A 17,869-nucleotide genomic window follows, 5' to 3' on the forward strand; every position below is an offset into this window, starting at 1 on the left:
AGATCTCCAGAAGGCAGAATGGAAAAAGGAGGCCTCCCCACCTGTCTGTGTCTGTTGGTCTCTCCATCTAGGGATGCACCAGCATGGGTATCTATCTATATTTTGGCACAAATACAGATGGTGGAAATGAATCATACAGGTACAAGCAGCACTGCACAGATTTGTAGGCAGCAAGAACCACCCCTCCTGGAGTGAGTGCATACAATCTGTGTGGTAAGTGGCAAAATGTCCTGTCTTTTGACCCTCTTCCTGATATTCTTTAGTTAGTTCCTTTCCCTCTCCCTGGGTATGGTCAGTGGCCAGTGGAAATGGAAGTTTTCGTGCCATGCAGCTTTCAGAGGTGTCCAGGGATGGTTCCTTCTATTTTGAGAGAACTGAAGGGATTTCTATCTTGTGAGGCCATCAGTGGGAATTCAGCACCAAACACAGAAAAAAAACCAACTGGCTAAAGACTGGGCTGATCAGTGGCCAAAGCTGCATGAACAGCAAAAATCTGACTGTACATCAACCACTTTAAGCTATCCATATCTGCAGCCATTGGATGAACTCTTCCAGCAGCAGCTGGATGTGTAGCACTGACTTCCCCTAGAGCAGGAACAGCTCTCAGGGTTACCCCTCAGGGCTGAGGGATCCCTTCCTGACACCAGGCACAGGTATGTTGGTAAGTGACATTTTTTTGCATGCATGTGACATTCAAGACATACAGTGGAATTTATGTGCTCATCTTTGTACCCCATTCTAATCTTAAATATAGTAAATAGAGTATTGCCCTCCAATCCACCTGTACTCAGGAAATATTTTACATATCCAAGTTCATTGATTAAAACTAAACTAACTGCTAGATCAGATCTGTCTGAACCATCTCTGACTCCTTCCCTGTGAGTCTTCCTAATCTTACTCTGCCATCTGACAGAGGAGCACTGTCTTCACCACCACCCCAAACCTGTCCCTGGAATCCTATTTTCTTTGGAAGAGTTTCACTTCTGCCTGGTGAGACTTGGGTGAAAGGAAAATATTCAATGCCTTCTTAGTTTCCCACATTTCAAGACCTGCCCCTCTGTTTGTGGCTTTCCAGGGCAGTGCTGCTCATCAGGGAAAATTTGAGCTCTGCAGTTCAAAACATGGGACCTGAATAACCTGTGCAGCTCTCCAGAAACATCTGACATGAGTCTCCAGCCAACAAGAAGAAGCCTCAAATGGTTAAAGTTACATCTAAATTACCAAGGGGATCTCACTAGAAAGACATCCCCAGTTTTGACAGAATTCTCATTCTGTGGTGGGGCCCTAAAGTCAGGTTTTCAGTCTAGGAGATGAAAGCCTCATGACCACCAGGGCTACTGTGGACATTTCTGAAGCCCTCTCTGCAATCCTGTCTCCTTTGAAGTGTTTGCCAAGAGCACGGGTACCACTGGAAAACATGCAGTGTATTTAATCAAAAACTGAATTACAGTCAACCTGAAATATGATGAGCAATGCACTGCTTACCAGGCAGAACAAAGAGATATTTATCTTTCTGTCTATCTACTTAAATCTCTTTGTTGACGCCACTCAGCTGATTCATTATGCCAAGAACATACATTGCTACAGCTTGGAGATAAGAATACTCTGCTAAATTAACCCTATGGCCCCTAAAGCAGTGAAAGGAATAAGAAAAACTCCAACTTCCCCACTCTGCTCTAGTGATCGCCTCTTAGGAATAAAAAATGCAAGATATCTCCTACAGCAAAGAGAACACAGCTGTTTTATTTGGTCATTGAGAGGCCATTTTTGCAGAGAAAAGCACAAGGGCTCTCTATGGACACAAAGTTATCTGTCCCCATGAAAAAACCAAGTCATACATGAAGGGCTGGGATCACTTCAGACCTACTGGGCTCTACATCAAGAAGGTGGTATTAGCTCAACTTATGTTGGAAGCCAGAAAACTGCCCTGTAGTTTTGCCCTTAACAGTTTCCCTTTCCTTCTTTGCTTTTCAGAAAACCAGAAATAAAATTAAAAACAAAAATACAGTTGCCCAAAATCTACAGTTTGATTTTTTTCTGACTGAAGTGGTTTGAAAGAGTTTGAAAGAGTTTTAATAAGGACATCAGAATTTGGAAGACTTCCTCAAACTGAGGCACTGAATTTACAGAAGCCAGATCATCACTGGAGGGACAAACACTGCCCATGCCAAGACAAGGAGGTAAACAAGCATCATTAAGGATGTCAACAGAGAATAATGCAGCTCCTCAATACTTTGTTTTTATTACACCTGCCCTGAGAGGCAAAACATCAGGAAGCTGCCATGCCCCAGGAGAAAAAGCCAACGCTTTGCTCTGGACCACTGAGTTACATCCGTTTGGAATATGTCTATGAATGAAGAGTCTTGGGGAAAGGAATATAAAGGACATAGAAAAATTATTTTCTTTCCCACAAAGTGACTCTTCTCAAAGAGATAAAAGTATAGAATCAAGATTGTTTGCATTCCGAAATTCAGGAAGAAAAAAAGACAGACACAATACTAGGTTTAGGTTATCATGAAAAGAACTGCAAAATTCAACTCTGATCACAATACTCAACAAGATGTGATCATGGATTTGGAGCCAGGCTGACACTGGAGTTTGAACCCAGAGGTGGATAATAAGGATTTCAATGGATGATGAGAGATGGGTACCTGGTGCAGTACGAGGCAAATCCCAGACATTGTGCTGTTGGGATGGTTTAACAATGGGGTATTTCCACTCGAGATCAAAGACCTGCCTCACTAGATCTTTGTCAAGCATTAGGAATTCAGTAGCAGGCCTTTCATACTCCCTAATCTGCTTCTGTGCTAGAACATCACTTTCTCCTCCTCAGAGTTACTTGCCCCTCCCTGATGCCAACATAAAAGGAAAAGAATGACAATTATTATTTTATCCCAGCAGACATAAAATATTTTTATGGTTTGATAAAAAGAAAATTGGGTAAAAGGTTAAATAAAGGTTAGTTGATGGAAGATGGGGAGGAAAGAGTAGGAAAATGTGAGATGAAAAGCTGTGCAAGAAGATCAAGATAGTAAAAGAAGGGAGATTTAGAAAGAGAGAAGGGAAAGGCCATCAGCAGTAACTGCTGTTAGCACACAGAATAGTCTTGATGAAATCAACACCATCAGGAGGTCACCACAACCTGTCTTTTTAAATTGCTCATTACAATTTTCCCAGGCAAGCATTGCACCAAGGGCCCTGCCCGTTTCCCCAGCCTTCCCCCTCAATATTCGCTCAGGCAATGCCTCTGAGAGCAGCTCCAGCTAATTTCCTTACAGACATGCAAGCCAGTGATTCTGGGAAGCACAGATAGTCGGGAATAACAAACACGACCAAAATTAGATTAAAATAACCTGCTGATAAACAAATTACTCACCCAAAATACACATTGGATTAGGCATGGTGGGGATCCCTATAATCACATCGCCACCGTGTGGCTCCTGCTCCCTCACATCCCCTCCAGCCTCAGCACCCCTGGCTTGGCTTTGTCTGGGCTTGGGTAGCAGGTGTCCAGTTTAATTCCACTGCCCCCAAACTGGGAATGGCTTGCCTGGTTTATTCTGGGGTTTGGGGTCACTAAAAGCAACAGACCCCATGTCCAGGAGTGCCCTGGAGGGCATCCCACGTCTGCTCAAACAGGCTCCAGCCCCTCCACACCTTGATCTTGAAGACACAGGAGGGCTCCACAATGAGCTCCTCAGAGCTCCTTAATACAGAGCTGAATCAATATATGAAGACACATGTACAAAGAAAAAGTAGAGCAAAGCCAAAGGAGGCTGGAAAAATTAGCATATTCACTCTGGGACAGAGACAAGAGACTTCGGGAATGTTTCAGTGCCTCACTCCACCTCAGTTTATCTGTGTCTATCAGGATCTGCCTCCTCCTCCCCACCCTGACCTGGAGTGAATATCTAGAAATTGAAGGAAGAAGAATGGACACAAGTAATACTGGAAAGTTGGACTGTAACATCAAAGAGAAAGACAAAAAAATCTCCTGATGCTCTCACAGCAATTGAGCACCACTCAATTGAGCGATAGACATTTACCAATCAGAACGTTCAGCCTTAGTATAAAGTCAGAGTTAACATGATGGAGAGACAGCAGATATTAAAAAGGCAGCCAGGCAATGGGGGAAGAACTTTCTGAGAGCTGTTTGCTGAGTGCATGTGGCCATGGCAGGTGGTGAACAGCAACTGGGAGAGCAGCATGCAAGGACTGGGATGTGTGCAAAGAGATAAGTCAGGAGTGAGAGACTAGCTGATGATCAGACAAGAAATGCCTTCTCCATATCAGTAATCTGAGCTTTCACTGATAGGAAGGTGCAGCACTGCCATTAGAAAGGACTTCAACTCCTCCATTATTCACCATCTCTTTGACTATCACCACGTGGCAATCACTGAACACAGGAACACAGCACAACCAAGGTTTCTAGCTCTCACTGGGTTTCCAAGCATTTATTCCCTGCTGTGGCTGAAGCACAAGTGTGTTGTGCTCCATCACTTATTTCTTCAGGCCATCTTATACCTTCCCCTCTGAAACACAACAGCAACAATTTCCCAGGTCCATCTGGGTTGGTAATTCTTTCTTACACTGATGTCTCTTTCCCAGGAATATTTTGTTTCTTGCAGTTATGCACCTGATAAGTGAACATTTAGCATCAGCTTCTGTTAGGAAGGAGAGAGAAGCCGAACAATTTCCAGCCAGCCCATAGTTCTGCAGGTGGACAGAGTCTCAAGTGGAAGCCCGAGATGAAGATGATGTTTCTGGCTCCATCAGGGAGACACACTGCCATCTGCCTGCTCCCTTTAAAACTGCTGTCTCAGTGCAGAGGAAAAAAAAAAAGCAAGAGGGACACTGAACCTCCAGCACAGCCCTGTGCATAACCATAATCCCCTGGATCTCTTTGGGCTGAAACACTCAAGGACAGGCCTAAAGGGGTACCCCCAGAATGGCCATGTTCTTGTCCTGTCTGTCCCAGCCTTCAGCAACATCAAAACACAATCTCCCCACCATTTTCCAGCAAGGTTTTCTCAAAAAAGCCTCACAATAATCAGTCCACCACTTCACTGCTGTAGCACTTTCCGGGATTCCTGCCTTCTGTTTAGTTTGCATCCCACATAAAAGATGCTCAGGTGCCTCTGGGTGCTTTGCTGTGTACAGCTTTACCTCTGTTTCCATAAGCAATTTTCAAGTGCTATAGCATTCACCAGATTTGATTCCTACCTTTCCAAGAGTCCCTGCACTGAGGCCAGGGCCACAAATATGTTAACTGTGACAAAGAAAGATGTCCTGGTGCAATCCTGAAAAAGAATTCATCGCTCTTCCAAGCATGGTGAATTTATCTCAAGGAACCAGAGCTGTTTCTCACATCTCCTGACCCACACTTCCCAAAAGACACAACCTGCTCATTTGTATGCAGCTACCAGAGCAGACTGCTCCAAAAGCCTGGAGCTTCTGCTGCCCTGAACCACAGGACAAGGAGAAAACCAGAATACATTCTTGGCCACTCAGAACTGCAGAAATAATCCAAAAAACACCAGTCAGGCTGATTTCTGGTACGTGATGCTCTATTTGATTTTACAGTACCAGCACCATTTTCTAAATTCCAGCTCCAGTACCTTTAAAAAAAACCAACCTGAAAATAGACAATGTCTTTTCCTAAAATCACTTTACCATTCACAGCCAAACAACATTGCTGCTATTTACATCCTTTTCTCCCTTTCCATGGAAGAAACAACAAATTGGGAAGGGAAATAAGTATTTGTCACTGGCTGGAGAAAATCCCCATTCCTCCCATTATACCAAGCCCCAGGACAACCAATGCACTCTAAATACTCAAAATGAGGGTCTAGCCTGGGTCCCTGGGTCCTCAGGGCACCCACAGGGCTGGGGCACTCCAAGGATCAGAACTGGTATAAGGAAACTCCTGCACTACTGCCTCTTTCCTGTCCATTGCTCTTTGGGACCAAGGCATGAGGGAATACCAAGGGAAAATGAGGTTTAACGGGATCACCCTGTCCAGCAGCACAGCACAGAAAGGAAAGTCAGAAAGAATATGAAGGAAAAAAGCTTACTTGATTTCAGCAGAGCTGCCAGAGCCCCAATGGCTGCCCTGGGGAAAGAAGAGAGATGGAGAAATAATGTCAATTTTTTTCAATAATTTTTGTAACCTTCATCTTCACAGTCTTCTGGGCCAGGCTTCCCAGATGGTCTAAATTGACAGTTTATGATGGACTTTGACAGAACTGCAATGTTTTGCACCAACAGAGGACCCAGTCTCTGCAGCTGACTCAGTTATTCTAAAAGACCATTAGCCCTCTAGCTTTACTGTTACACTGATTTGTAGTGACCATTAAAATTTAAAGCAACACCCACAAAGTGATCTAACAAGTCCTTAAACTGCTGCCCCAAAGCTTTTTCTTTGTACCAGAGACTTAGCACTTGTCCATTCCAGACACAAGGGCTTCTATCTGCATCAGCAGATAACTTTCATATCAAGCTGGGACATCAATGTCATTATTTCCAGCAAAATCCCACTCCTTTTTCTATTTTTCCCAAAACAAGCTTCACACCCCTATCCTCCCTCCCAGTTTTAACAGAAAACAAAACTGAATTTATTTTAATTGAAACCACACCTTGCATTGCAGGGGTGTGTAGAGGGCCCCAGTCAGAGGAGGACTGGTAGGAAAGGTGCTGAAGCTCTGCAGTAAGTGGTTTGCAGTGAGTAAGGGCAGGGACAGACACTTCTGAGGACCTTCTGTGTCATTTGATTGTGCAGGTAAACAAGTGAACCTGCCTGACTGCTTTGGCTGGGAGCTGGTCACTAACATTTGCAGCTTGAGAAGTTGAACTGAGACATCATTGCTCCCCAGCTTCTGGAGGCAAGTTCCTTCCTCATGTGGTAAAATCTCCATCCCACTTGTCTCACAGAAAACCTTTTTCAGTCATGTTCTGCTGGAGCAAGATCCCCGTTCTAACATGGCTTACTGCTGTGAAGCTTCAAGTGCCCAGAGCTGCTTAAATAAATACAGCTACAAAAACCTCCATGTGCAAGGATGCCTTAAAATGTAATCTCTTTGCAAACCAATCCCCAAATAAAATTGTATTAAATTCCATACTGAGCCAATTATCATCCTGCAGCAAATAAATATTTTTTTTTGTCATCAAGCTCCTGTTTTTTGTGTGTCCTAACAGCAGCTGAGACTAAGATTCAAGAGCTGGTTCTTGCTGATACTGGGTCAACATCTCCATCTAAAGTCATTCTTTCATAATGAATCTGTCAGAGTTCAACAACAGCTTTACAAACTGCAAAGAAAACACACTCAAATGCAGATAGAACAGGAAATCAGTAGCTAAAAATCTCACCAGTGGAAGCACAGCCATGCTTTCATTACTTCTTTAGCACCAACTGAACAGTAATCATTCAGATGGTGGAGGAGTAATGTCATCCCCCAGCTATTCAGCCTGCTCAGAAAAGGAACACTCTACAGCCACTGATCACTCAGTCTCTCCACAAGTTCAAAGCCTGGGATAGAGTAATCAACTCTAAGCAAGTTAAAATTCCACCCAGAGCATCTCCCAAAGCTCACACTCCAGTATGTCTTTAAAGAGGGACTGCTCTGCATACCTATATTTTACAGGCCTAGTGTGATGTCTCAATCACCTGCTAGAGTAGCAGAGCAATGGAGGAATGACCAGAATATCTCTGGCTCCAAGCAGAAGAGTTCTCAGTGTTTCCTCCAGGCATCTGTTTTACGTTGTAGGTGCTTATGAGCATTGCTAAGAGTTTCAGCAGAGCTACACTACTGTCATAAAGAAGACAATACTGCCAGCAAACCTCCCTTCAGGCAATAAATCAGCAAATCTGGATCTTCCAATACTTTTGGGGGAGGTCTGTGAACCACATTGTACACAGACAACTTCATTCATCCTCAAAGGATCCCAGAATTCCCAGAGCATGTTCTCAGTCTAATCTCCAGTTCCAACAGGAGGTAGGCCCCAGGTAGGGCCTAGGTGCAGGCCCAGTAGACTGACACTGATGATATGCATTGCTTTAGAACAGATTTTGGGAGAAAAAAAAACATAAAAGGCATGAGGATAAACTGCAAAACAGTAAAATAATTTTAAGGGATAAAACAGACTTACCAAGAGTCGATCAAGCCAGCCTAACTCGGTATTTTTCTTTGATAAGAAAACCAACTTCTTCTACACAAGGGAAGTGTGGTAGACCAATTTATCTGTACTTCAATAAAGTATTTGATATGATGCCACAATGAAAATTATTAGCCAAGCTGGAGGGAGACCATGGGGATTAGTGTAAGAATTGCAATGTGGGAAAGGAATAGGTTAAAGACTCAATGACAGGAGTTGTGCTGGAAGAGGAATTATTAGTCTAGAGGGAACTTATGTGTGGAAGTCCTCAAGGATCTTTTCAGACTGATCTTATTTCAGCTTTTCATTAATGACCTTGGCACAAAAAGTCAGAGTATACTAACAAAATCTGCTGACCGTGTGAAGTCAGGAACTGCTGCCAATAGCAGGGAGTTCAGAATATCTTTCAGGAGTAACAAGATGTTCTTGAGTTCTGAAGGAATAGAAATGTGATGAAATATAATAGTCAAAGTGCAAGGTTAAGCATTTAGGGTTTAATAAGGATTACTCTTATGACCAGGGGCTCATAATTTGGAAATGAGTAGAAGGACACCCTGGATATATGAGCCCATTAAGGGATAAGGACAAGCAAAACCAGCAGGGTGACAACAATGAAAAGGACAGATCAGGTCTCAGAAAACCAGTGGAGAAGGGAGCATGGATGTTCTCATAGAAGGCTTCACCTGAACAGCTGTGTGCAGAACTCAGAAGGAACCATGCAGAAACCTGCCAAGGAAATCATTATGGTACCAGAGACATAACTCATTAGGAGTCTTAAAGATCAAAGTTTATTCACCTTAACAAAATGATAGCCAAGAGACAACTGGATTGTTCCCCTCAGACACACTGGGTGGCAGAGAAGTAAACACTGAGGAAGGCAGAGAGATACTTAGAGCTGAGGAAAAAATTTGGCCCTGGGACAAATGGATATAAAATGGCCATGAATAAATTTAGCTGGAATTGAAAGGATGGGTTTTAAGCACTGGAAAATGAAGGCATGAAACATCCTCTTGGCAGCAATGGGACAAACAACCTAATGACTTTGAGAAGGCAGCCTGGATTGCTTATAATGGGACTGCCAGGCCCAGTTGCCAACGAGAAAGGGGTCTGAGAAAAGTGACCCAGGAATGACTGTACCCCTATAGCCTTACATTTTAAACATGGATATAATGGGAATGAAATGAGAAATATGTATTCTAAGCGCAGAGTTAATCAGCCAGCCCAGAAAAGAGCAGCTGCATCAGCTTAAGATGGAAGTCCAAAGAGTCCAGTGTCCTGTGGCCAGCAGTGCCAAGGAAAGCATGCAAGGCCACAGCAGACACACAGTGTTAGGACTTGCAGAACAGATTGAAACTCCAGAAGTTTTCAGCCCAGAGATCCCATAAATGGTGCCTTTGGGACGGGTTTCAGCTCTCAGCTCATTTTGCTTTCATATATTTGCCTGAGAACTTCTGAACTTGTGTAAACTCTTGGTATTCATAATTATCCTGAAAAAGGACTTCACACCTACATTTGTTTTAAGTTTGGACTTTCAATCAGCATTGTAATTTGCACATTAAGTCAGGTGTTAGCCACCCCCAGAATATTACCTATCTTTGATGCTGAACAAAGCCAAACACACAAAACACCTTATGGAGAACAATAAATCATAGAAGAGGAATGGAAGCAGAATAGGCTTTCACTGAAAGCAGCAGCAAGACCATTGAAGCATCAGTGAGGCTACAGCAAGCCAGGCAAACGGTGTTTGTGATAATACGAGCACCTCTTAGCACCACATGGCAGACCAACAGCATCTTTGCTGGCATCAGGAGATAAAATAAGATGAGTAAGCCTGGGACAGGAAAGCAGAGAAAAGGAGTTCATAAATTGTGTACAAGAGCAAGGACAGGGCAGGAGGAAGATGAGAACAGGAGGAAAAGTTTGAGAGCACGAGATAGATGGCTTGATGAGCCATATGCCAGACCAGAAAATTTGATAGCATGCCCGGAGCAAATCTCTGTATTTGTCTCAAGGAGGGATGGAAGGGAGATGAGGAGGGGAAAAAGGGATTAAATCATTTTAAAAACTTGCCAAATCTGTCCAGATGCCTTCCTCTGATTTCCTGATTTCTGTGGTAATACATTAGCAAAATCTTAGCTGTTTCATCATGTCCAGTGTATCCCAAAGGAGACTCATTTATATATTAACCAAAAAAGAGGCATAAATAAAGTTGCACTGTCTTATAAAGCATAATAATAAATGCTGCTCCATAATCAGAAAACATTAAAAACTCCCTGTAGTAGCAGTCGAGACAGCCACTCTGCAGAATGGAAAACTTTGAAGTGTTTCCAAGTCAGCAGCTTGGATATCTGGGCAAGAGTACAACTAGCAGACAGATAGACAAATGCAACTTCCAGATCCTTTGCTTAGGAACCAGGAGCAACAACAAAGAGAAACTCCATGTCCCAAGCCAAAGCACAATTGGATTAGCCAGTAAAAGAAGGCTGTTAAAGAGCTGGACAAAGGAGCCCTGTGCCTAGGTCACCCTTTCAGATCTGAGCTGCCAGGATATTTTTTGCTGGAAATCACTGCAGGCAGAGGAGCCTGAAAACCAAGATCCCTTCTGTTTTCTTCTGCACTCTAATCTCAGCTCACGGCACAAGGCAACATTATGGACAATCCTGGGCCTGTTTCTGTCTCTGGAAGAAAACAGAAGGAGTCCCAAAAATACAAACCCCACTCCAGCAGAGATACAGGGTTGACTGCATGGAAGGATTTAAATACTCACAGAACACATCGATGGACTAGCCTGGAACTATGGACAGGGGACAGCAGAGAAGCCAAAGACTGGACGAAGAAATGAACAAAAAAGGGCCCTGCAGATCAGCCCCCCAGTAACTTAACCATCCTTCCTTCTGTGAAATTGTGCCTTCTACATGCTCAAACACAGAACACCCTCTTCAAATTATTGAACGAAATCTAAGTACTTGGTGCTTTATTATTAACTTCTTCAACCTGATGCCTAATTCCTTACAGCAATCACACCTGGATGGTAAAGACATAAAGAACTATTTTTATAGAAATGTAAGAAAACGTTCTTCCCTGGCAGAACCCATGTTGGTTCATGTTGGTCAACTCCTGTCCTTCGCCCTGCTATTTCTCATATACTCACTTATTGCTGTCATGATTCTTTATACCACAAGCAGTGTGGGGAAGGAACCCTGCAGTATGGATTTGTACAGCACCTGGCACAGTGGACCCCTGACTCAGAGCTCAAAACCTCTAAGCTTCTACAACCCCTCTCTCCAGGCAGAATTAAGTGTCCTCAAGTGTACACACAACCTGGCTGCATTTTGCCTCAAACCCCTGGGACTCGTACTTAATTACTGGAATTTATCCAGTCACAGAACCACTCACTGTAAAGATTATTTCACATTTGACAACTGAGGCATTCAGGAATGACACATAGGCACCACAGCAATAGGGGTTTTATAAATCCTACAAGAAGGAAGATCTCATCTAAGGTAGATGCCTTCAAAGTCATTTCCCCATGGCCCAGAAATACACATCTGAAATATTCAGACACTTGCACAGTGATTTGTTTTAAAGACTTAAACCAGCAGTTTCAAAAGTCTTGGAAATATGGGTGGGGAAAAGCTACTTATGCTGCTGGCATCTTCATAGCAGTGCTAGTCTAGGACTTATGCAAAAGCATCCATCATCTTGTCCTCTTTAATTCCAGCTTGTTAGCAAGGCACTAAAACTTACACTGAAGGCAAAGTTTGCTTGCAGTCTGCAATGTCCCACACACTGCCAACAGGTGGAGTTGGGAGATCCAGCTGTTGTGTACAGATGTGCTTTCAGTGTAATGCTGAAAGATGAGAGAAAAAACCCCACACAATCCTTTTCTGATGGATGCATCCATTCCAGTGGCCAGCATGTCTCAGTACCCAGGTTCAGCTCAAAGCCTTCACTGCAGCATCTTCCAAACATCTCTGCCTGCTCTGTCAGGTTAAAATCAGAGAAAAGGCACAGCCTTCCAGCCTCTTTCATCTCTGCCTCCCAGAAAGAAGAGTGACTCCAGGCTTATCCGCCAGGCATCCTTACAAGTATCCTACTTTTTCTTGTGTACAAGTACAGAAGTGGAGACAGCTGTATCCTAGAAAGTCAAGCTAGTCTCTACAGCTCTAAATTAAATTAGCTTCAAAGTAGTAACAAAGAAGAACAAGGTACATGAAATGCACTTAAAAGCTTGCCAAAAGAATGCCCAGGCATTTCTCCCAGTGCAGTGCAGGGCTGGCACTGCCTCCCCAGGCAGAAGCCATACCTCAGAAGATTGTGTCAGCTCCCTCCCCAGGGTCAGATGTCACCAACATGACTGAGGCTGTGACAGCTTGTCATTCACATCAAGATAAAGAGGCTGGAAGGTTCACAATCAGACAGAATTCTTAACAAATTCATCACCCAGGCAGTTCCAGGCTGACAGTGTGAGAACCCAGCTCTCCCACACCAGGGACATAAGGAAGGGGACTGGGAAAGGAGGTCAATACTATCCTTGATTGATTAAGAGGAGTGGTGAGGACACTCATTGAGGCCACATCTGCTAACAAGCACCAGCAGAGCCCTATAGAATATCTCATACACAGTTAAAGTGTGTCAGGGAATGTGGCTAAATCCCTCTCCTTCCCCCAAGCAGCTGTCTTCCACTCCCCATCCAGTTACTACTCAGTTCAAAAGAGCCTGGTGTTCTCTTGGCTCACTCCTGAGCTGTCATTTTATTTGTAGCTCATCCATTCCCAGCAGCTTTTTGCTGTGGAAACCACAGGGATTGACATGAAGACTCTGCTGACAGGAGAGCATGTGCTCCCCACATGGAGGAAGACACCCAACCTCATTTTTTTTTTTATTTCTGGATCATTCAGACTTAAACTGTTCTGAGTGCTGAGTACACCCAGAGTAAGGGCAGGGAGAGGGACACAATCTCTGCACCCTGCTTAGGGCATGGTGAAGTCAAATGACACTTTTTGGTGACATACCCAGGAACCCTAGGCTCAAATCTCAGCAGGACAATTTGGGACTTCTTTCTTTCAGAGAAATTGAACTGCAGGTGCTTTGTCTCTGATGGTGAATGATTCAGGGAGAGTTTAGGGGTACCCAGGGGTTTATGATGCCAGAAAATAAGGCTGCACACACACCATATTACTGGCAAACCTCTGCAAGATTTTCATTTTATGAATACTCTCAACTACTGGCAGTGAAATATCCAAGGGCAGCTCGTGTTGCTGACAGCCCAGGTGGAGAAGTATCTAACATGTCACTGCTTGTGCCCAGAGCTATTTGAGAGCATAAAAGGGAGGCTGGCTTCAATGCAATCAAGGCTAAGAGCCATAGCTCTTCCTGACTGCTGGTTAGTACAAACCATCTCTAAGGCAGCAGTAATCTCAGGGTACAACATCTTTAGAAAGCACTTTGTAGTGAAAGGTTCCCTTGAGCTGTGTTTTAAAGAGTCACCTTTCCTGCATGGAGCTGGGCTGCTGCAATGGATGGGAAACCTGAGTTCTCATTTCAACTTTTTCTGTGGTTTTCAGAATTTTGAGGTCTGTTTTGTCTGAGGGTTTTGGTTGGTTGGTCTTTTTAACCAGAGAAACACACACCTTTCAGAGAAGCTAATTTAAAAAAATGTGTACAACATAAGAGACTTGAAAAGGACATGAATTATGAAGCTGAAGGACTGAGAAAGCATCATCTTCCTTGATCTCTTCCAAGAAAAGGCTGACTTGTACAGAAGCCTTCTCTTTAAGCAAAAGTCAGATGTTTAAGAATAAAAGAAAGAATGACTTATTTTGAACACAAGATAAAAAACACTGTTCTTTTTCATCTGATGGAATTGTTTCAATATTACAAAGCCCTAGAAATAGATCCACCAGTTTGATTTTATACTGCACTTCACCCCTCTGGCCGTATTTGGATGAAGCACATCCATAAGGTCCAGCCAAAGGAAACTCGAAGCTTAAAATCTCTAGGGAAGAGGGCTGGATTGCAAAGGGTTTTTTGAATGTGCCAAAGCTGGAAGCTGTTTCATGCAGCAGGTGCAAGTGCAAAAAGAAACCTATGAAATTAATCTTCTTGCATGCAATGCATTTATCAATCCCCATGAGCTTCCCAAGGAGGTATCACTTCCCCTGTTACGCACACAGGTCAGGCTGTTTCTATCCATTACCAAATACCAAAGGATGGTGGAGAGAGTTAGACCTGCCTGAAAAGCTCATATGCAAGTGGAATATCAACAAAATGTGCAGAATAGGTCACCAAATCTTTCCTGTTATCCAGCTATTCCCAGTTTTCAACCTCTCTAATGATTGTGGTCCCTAAGTACATCCCTCCAGCACTAAATTCAGCGTGAATTGGGCACTTTACAGTTTGTTGGTCCTAACTGATGCTGCCAAACAGGAACATGCTTGGAAACACTGGGGTATTCATTTGTATGCCACACGTGCACACAATACTGAGCTTAATTGGCATTATTAAATCAGCCTCAAATTGAGAACAATGCATAAACATGCTCGAGAATCACAAAGTAACATTCTCCTACAGATTCACAATAGGCATCTTGACCTGAATTTAAAAGGCATTTCTATGTCTAAACATGCAGGTGGCACTCAGCAGGATTTTTCAAAGCTCCTTTGTATACTAAGGTCAGAACTACCTTTTAACTGTACAAGTTAATCCATTAACCTGCTGAGAGGCTCTTTTAAGGTTGCATTCCCTTTCATCCTCACACATTTAAATATCTCTGAAAATCTGGACATTCATTCAAAAACTTAGATCTCACCTAGGTACCTTCAGCCAATGCCAATAGCCAGTTTTAAGAAATTTTTCAAATGTATCTTTGTGCTAGAAAAAATGCTCATTTTACCCACCATGTGTGCCAAAACAGAGGGCTGCAAAACATGTAGAATGCTACTAGAAATGTATAATACTGACTAGTTTTGCCACAGGTAAGCATGAAGTTTCAGGGGGAAAAAAAAACGTTGCAAATGCAGAGCAGGGAGAAAAGCTTATTAATTTGCCTGGGATTTTCAATAAGGATTTAGCAGAAAAAGCCATCCTGCTCTTCACCTCTCTCTGCCATTCTGTGGTTTGTCTTGCTGGATAGTGAGGGTGGGGATACTGCTGTATTGTGCAGCATATCCAGAGATACATCTGCAGGAAAAGCAGCCAAGGTGTGGAAAGCAGACAGCTTTCCCACTGCCCTGCAGCAGCTTTTTGGACCTAAGACTGCCAGGCTGTGACAGGGGAGACAGAATCACTTGAGGACTGATCAGGCTTACCCAAAACAGGGCAGATGCTACAAATGAGGATGCATTTTCTGCAGAAGCTGCAAGGAGGCTGAGCCACCACACTCAACAGCAGCACCCCAACACCTGCCATGACCCTGTCCTTGTCCTGTGCTCCTCTCCACAGCTCTACAGCACAGAAGTAGGACATCTGACTGCAGGGAAGGCAAGCTGCAGGTCAGAGATGAGGCTCTCTGCATCCACAGCTCCTTGAGGTTTGCAGCATTTCAAAGAGCAGCCTGTATAAGACAGCAGAGTGGGAACAGCATAGGTAGGGTCCTGAGAAAGAATGAGATGTTGGTTTATTCATTTCCCTAGAATGCACAAGAGTCAGAGAAATAGGTTTAGGAAAACTGCTAGATCATCCATATAGCACTGGGCCCAGCTGGTGCCTGAGGTTCAGCATGCAGGAAATGACTTTGAGAGGATGGGCAGGGAGACTGCCAGGGGCAGCCACAGCACAGCCTCAGATTTCCACCCCTCATCTACAAAGGAGGAGATTTGAGAGCAGGCAGTTCACACCAGCCTCAGTTCTACAGCACCATGGAGCACGTGGTGGTAAGGCAGCATCTGGCTGCTGAGGTTAGACCCAGGCTAACCTTAACCCTGATCTAGCCACTCACAGACTAATTAATTTTTTTTAGTTTGCACATGTCTAACTCCTCATTAAGTAATAATCTGGTCACATCATAATGCCTGTTCTTCACAACATGTAGCTAGAACATTTAAAAGGAACATAAAGTCAGTAAATGTCAAAATGCACCAAGTTCTGGGTCAAATTCTCTTGATATTTGCTGTTTGAAAGCTTCAGTGTCACACTGGCATAACTGCAGGGGCTTTTTGAAGCAGTAATTTGTAGAAGCCTAAATAATGAAAGTTAAGGGTTGGGTTTGGTTTTTTCCTCCCTTCCTCTCTACTGGAAATGTTCCATTTGATATAATTCAGCCAAACTCTGGGATCTGAAAACAGACCATATCAAAGCCAAGGCTGGTAGAACTTAAGGTGTAAATATAACAAGCAACAGGGAAAAAGAATTAAAATTAATAGGAAAAATTCTGGGCATTATGGGGATGGTTCTCCCACATGCCTGTTTTTTCTACATAGTAAAATTCGGAAGATGATTAAAACTGGAATGACCACAAAATTTTAAGTGCAATTTTAAATAATGAAAAACAAGGAGGAAATTAAGCTTTTGACTAGACAGTGACAGCTGTTGTGCCATTGTAGCATATGCCCCCTGGTCTACACAAATGCTGAACTGTATCCCTTCAACACAGAAAAGAAACACATGGATTTGGTGTGCTGAAGTTATAAGAAGATGCTCTCTTTTCTATTCTGCAATAATCTGCCTTTTGCTGTCTCAGAGCCGTGACCTTTCCAAGGTTTGCACTTCAGGGGGAGTTTCCATTCCCGTCCCCAGAGCTGCAGTCATCCGTGCTGGGAATCAGCAGCCCTGTTCTTCCTCACCAGCCACTTCCTCAAGTCTTCAGGTTCTCCCCTCCACATTCCAAGCCCTGCCTCCAAACACCTCCCACAGCAGCTCAGCCCCGGGTTTATTTACAGATTTTACTGGCATTGCTGTAATTCCGAGTGTTGCCCTGCAGATAAAGAGATTGAGGAGAGCTGTGCCAGCGTTAGTGAGCCAGAGCCCTGTGCTGAATCTGTGCCACTGCTGTTACAAAACTTTCTCTCCCTAAAAAATTCATTTCACCTTCATTGGCAAACACTCCATTATTTATTCTCTCCCTTTCATTTTCTGTAGTAATTGTTTAATAACCATTCAAAAGAGCCTGAAAGACTGAAGAACTTTGGAGCTCTCTTTCACCCACTGGAAATGAGTCTCTTGTGTTGCCTCTATCTCTAAATCCAGTTACCCTGCTGCTGCTACAGCTGGTGAGGCTCCAACAGTGCTATCAGGACAGGGAACCCTGCAGCAGAAAGGCTGTTGCTAAGGCTTTGACACTGTGTCATATAACTCTGCTCAGGGCAGGTCTAATCACTGCTGTGCTTTAAAACCACTGATAGTTCTAGAGACTGGCTCACACTCCACCTGCCAGCATTGTCAGCACTGCTGGAGCTGGGGAAAAGCCTCAGCAACCACAGGAAATTCTTGGGGCCGATTTCCTTGTAGGGACAGCAGTGTACAAATTGCTTCTGTAGAAGTTCTGCATTAAGACTTATTTTCATTGTTTCATCCAAGTTTCCCTTGTCTATCTTCGGACTGAAAGCTTTTGTGGGGAGGATTTCACAGCTGCTTTCTACCCTCTTCATAAGGGCAAGAGGCTTCTGGGTGGGAGGAGAAATGGCAATAAATCAAGAGAAAGGCAAAGAAGAGGAGGCTCCTGGGCTCTCACATGTGCTGACACACAAGTGAGTGCCCTCAGCTTTATCTGCTCACTCTC

General features: G+C 43.6%; 1 protein-coding gene across 1 annotated transcript in view; it reads right to left on the reverse strand.

Moving 5' to 3' along the window:
• The window catches only part of AGBL1 (ATP/GTP binding protein like 1), a 263,509-nt gene that overhangs the window by 212,840 nt on the left and 32,800 nt on the right, over positions 1–17,869 (reverse strand). Inside the window, 1 exon segment of the mRNA XM_030955469.1 lies at positions 6,075–6,112. Within this exon segment, the coding sequence (XP_030811329.1) occupies positions 6,075–6,112 (38 nt within the window).

The sequence above is a fragment of the Camarhynchus parvulus genome, chromosome 10, assembly GCF_901933205.1.
Source record: "Camarhynchus parvulus chromosome 10, STF_HiC, whole genome shotgun sequence".
Lineage (NCBI taxonomy): Eukaryota > Metazoa > Chordata > Aves > Passeriformes > Thraupidae > Camarhynchus > Camarhynchus parvulus.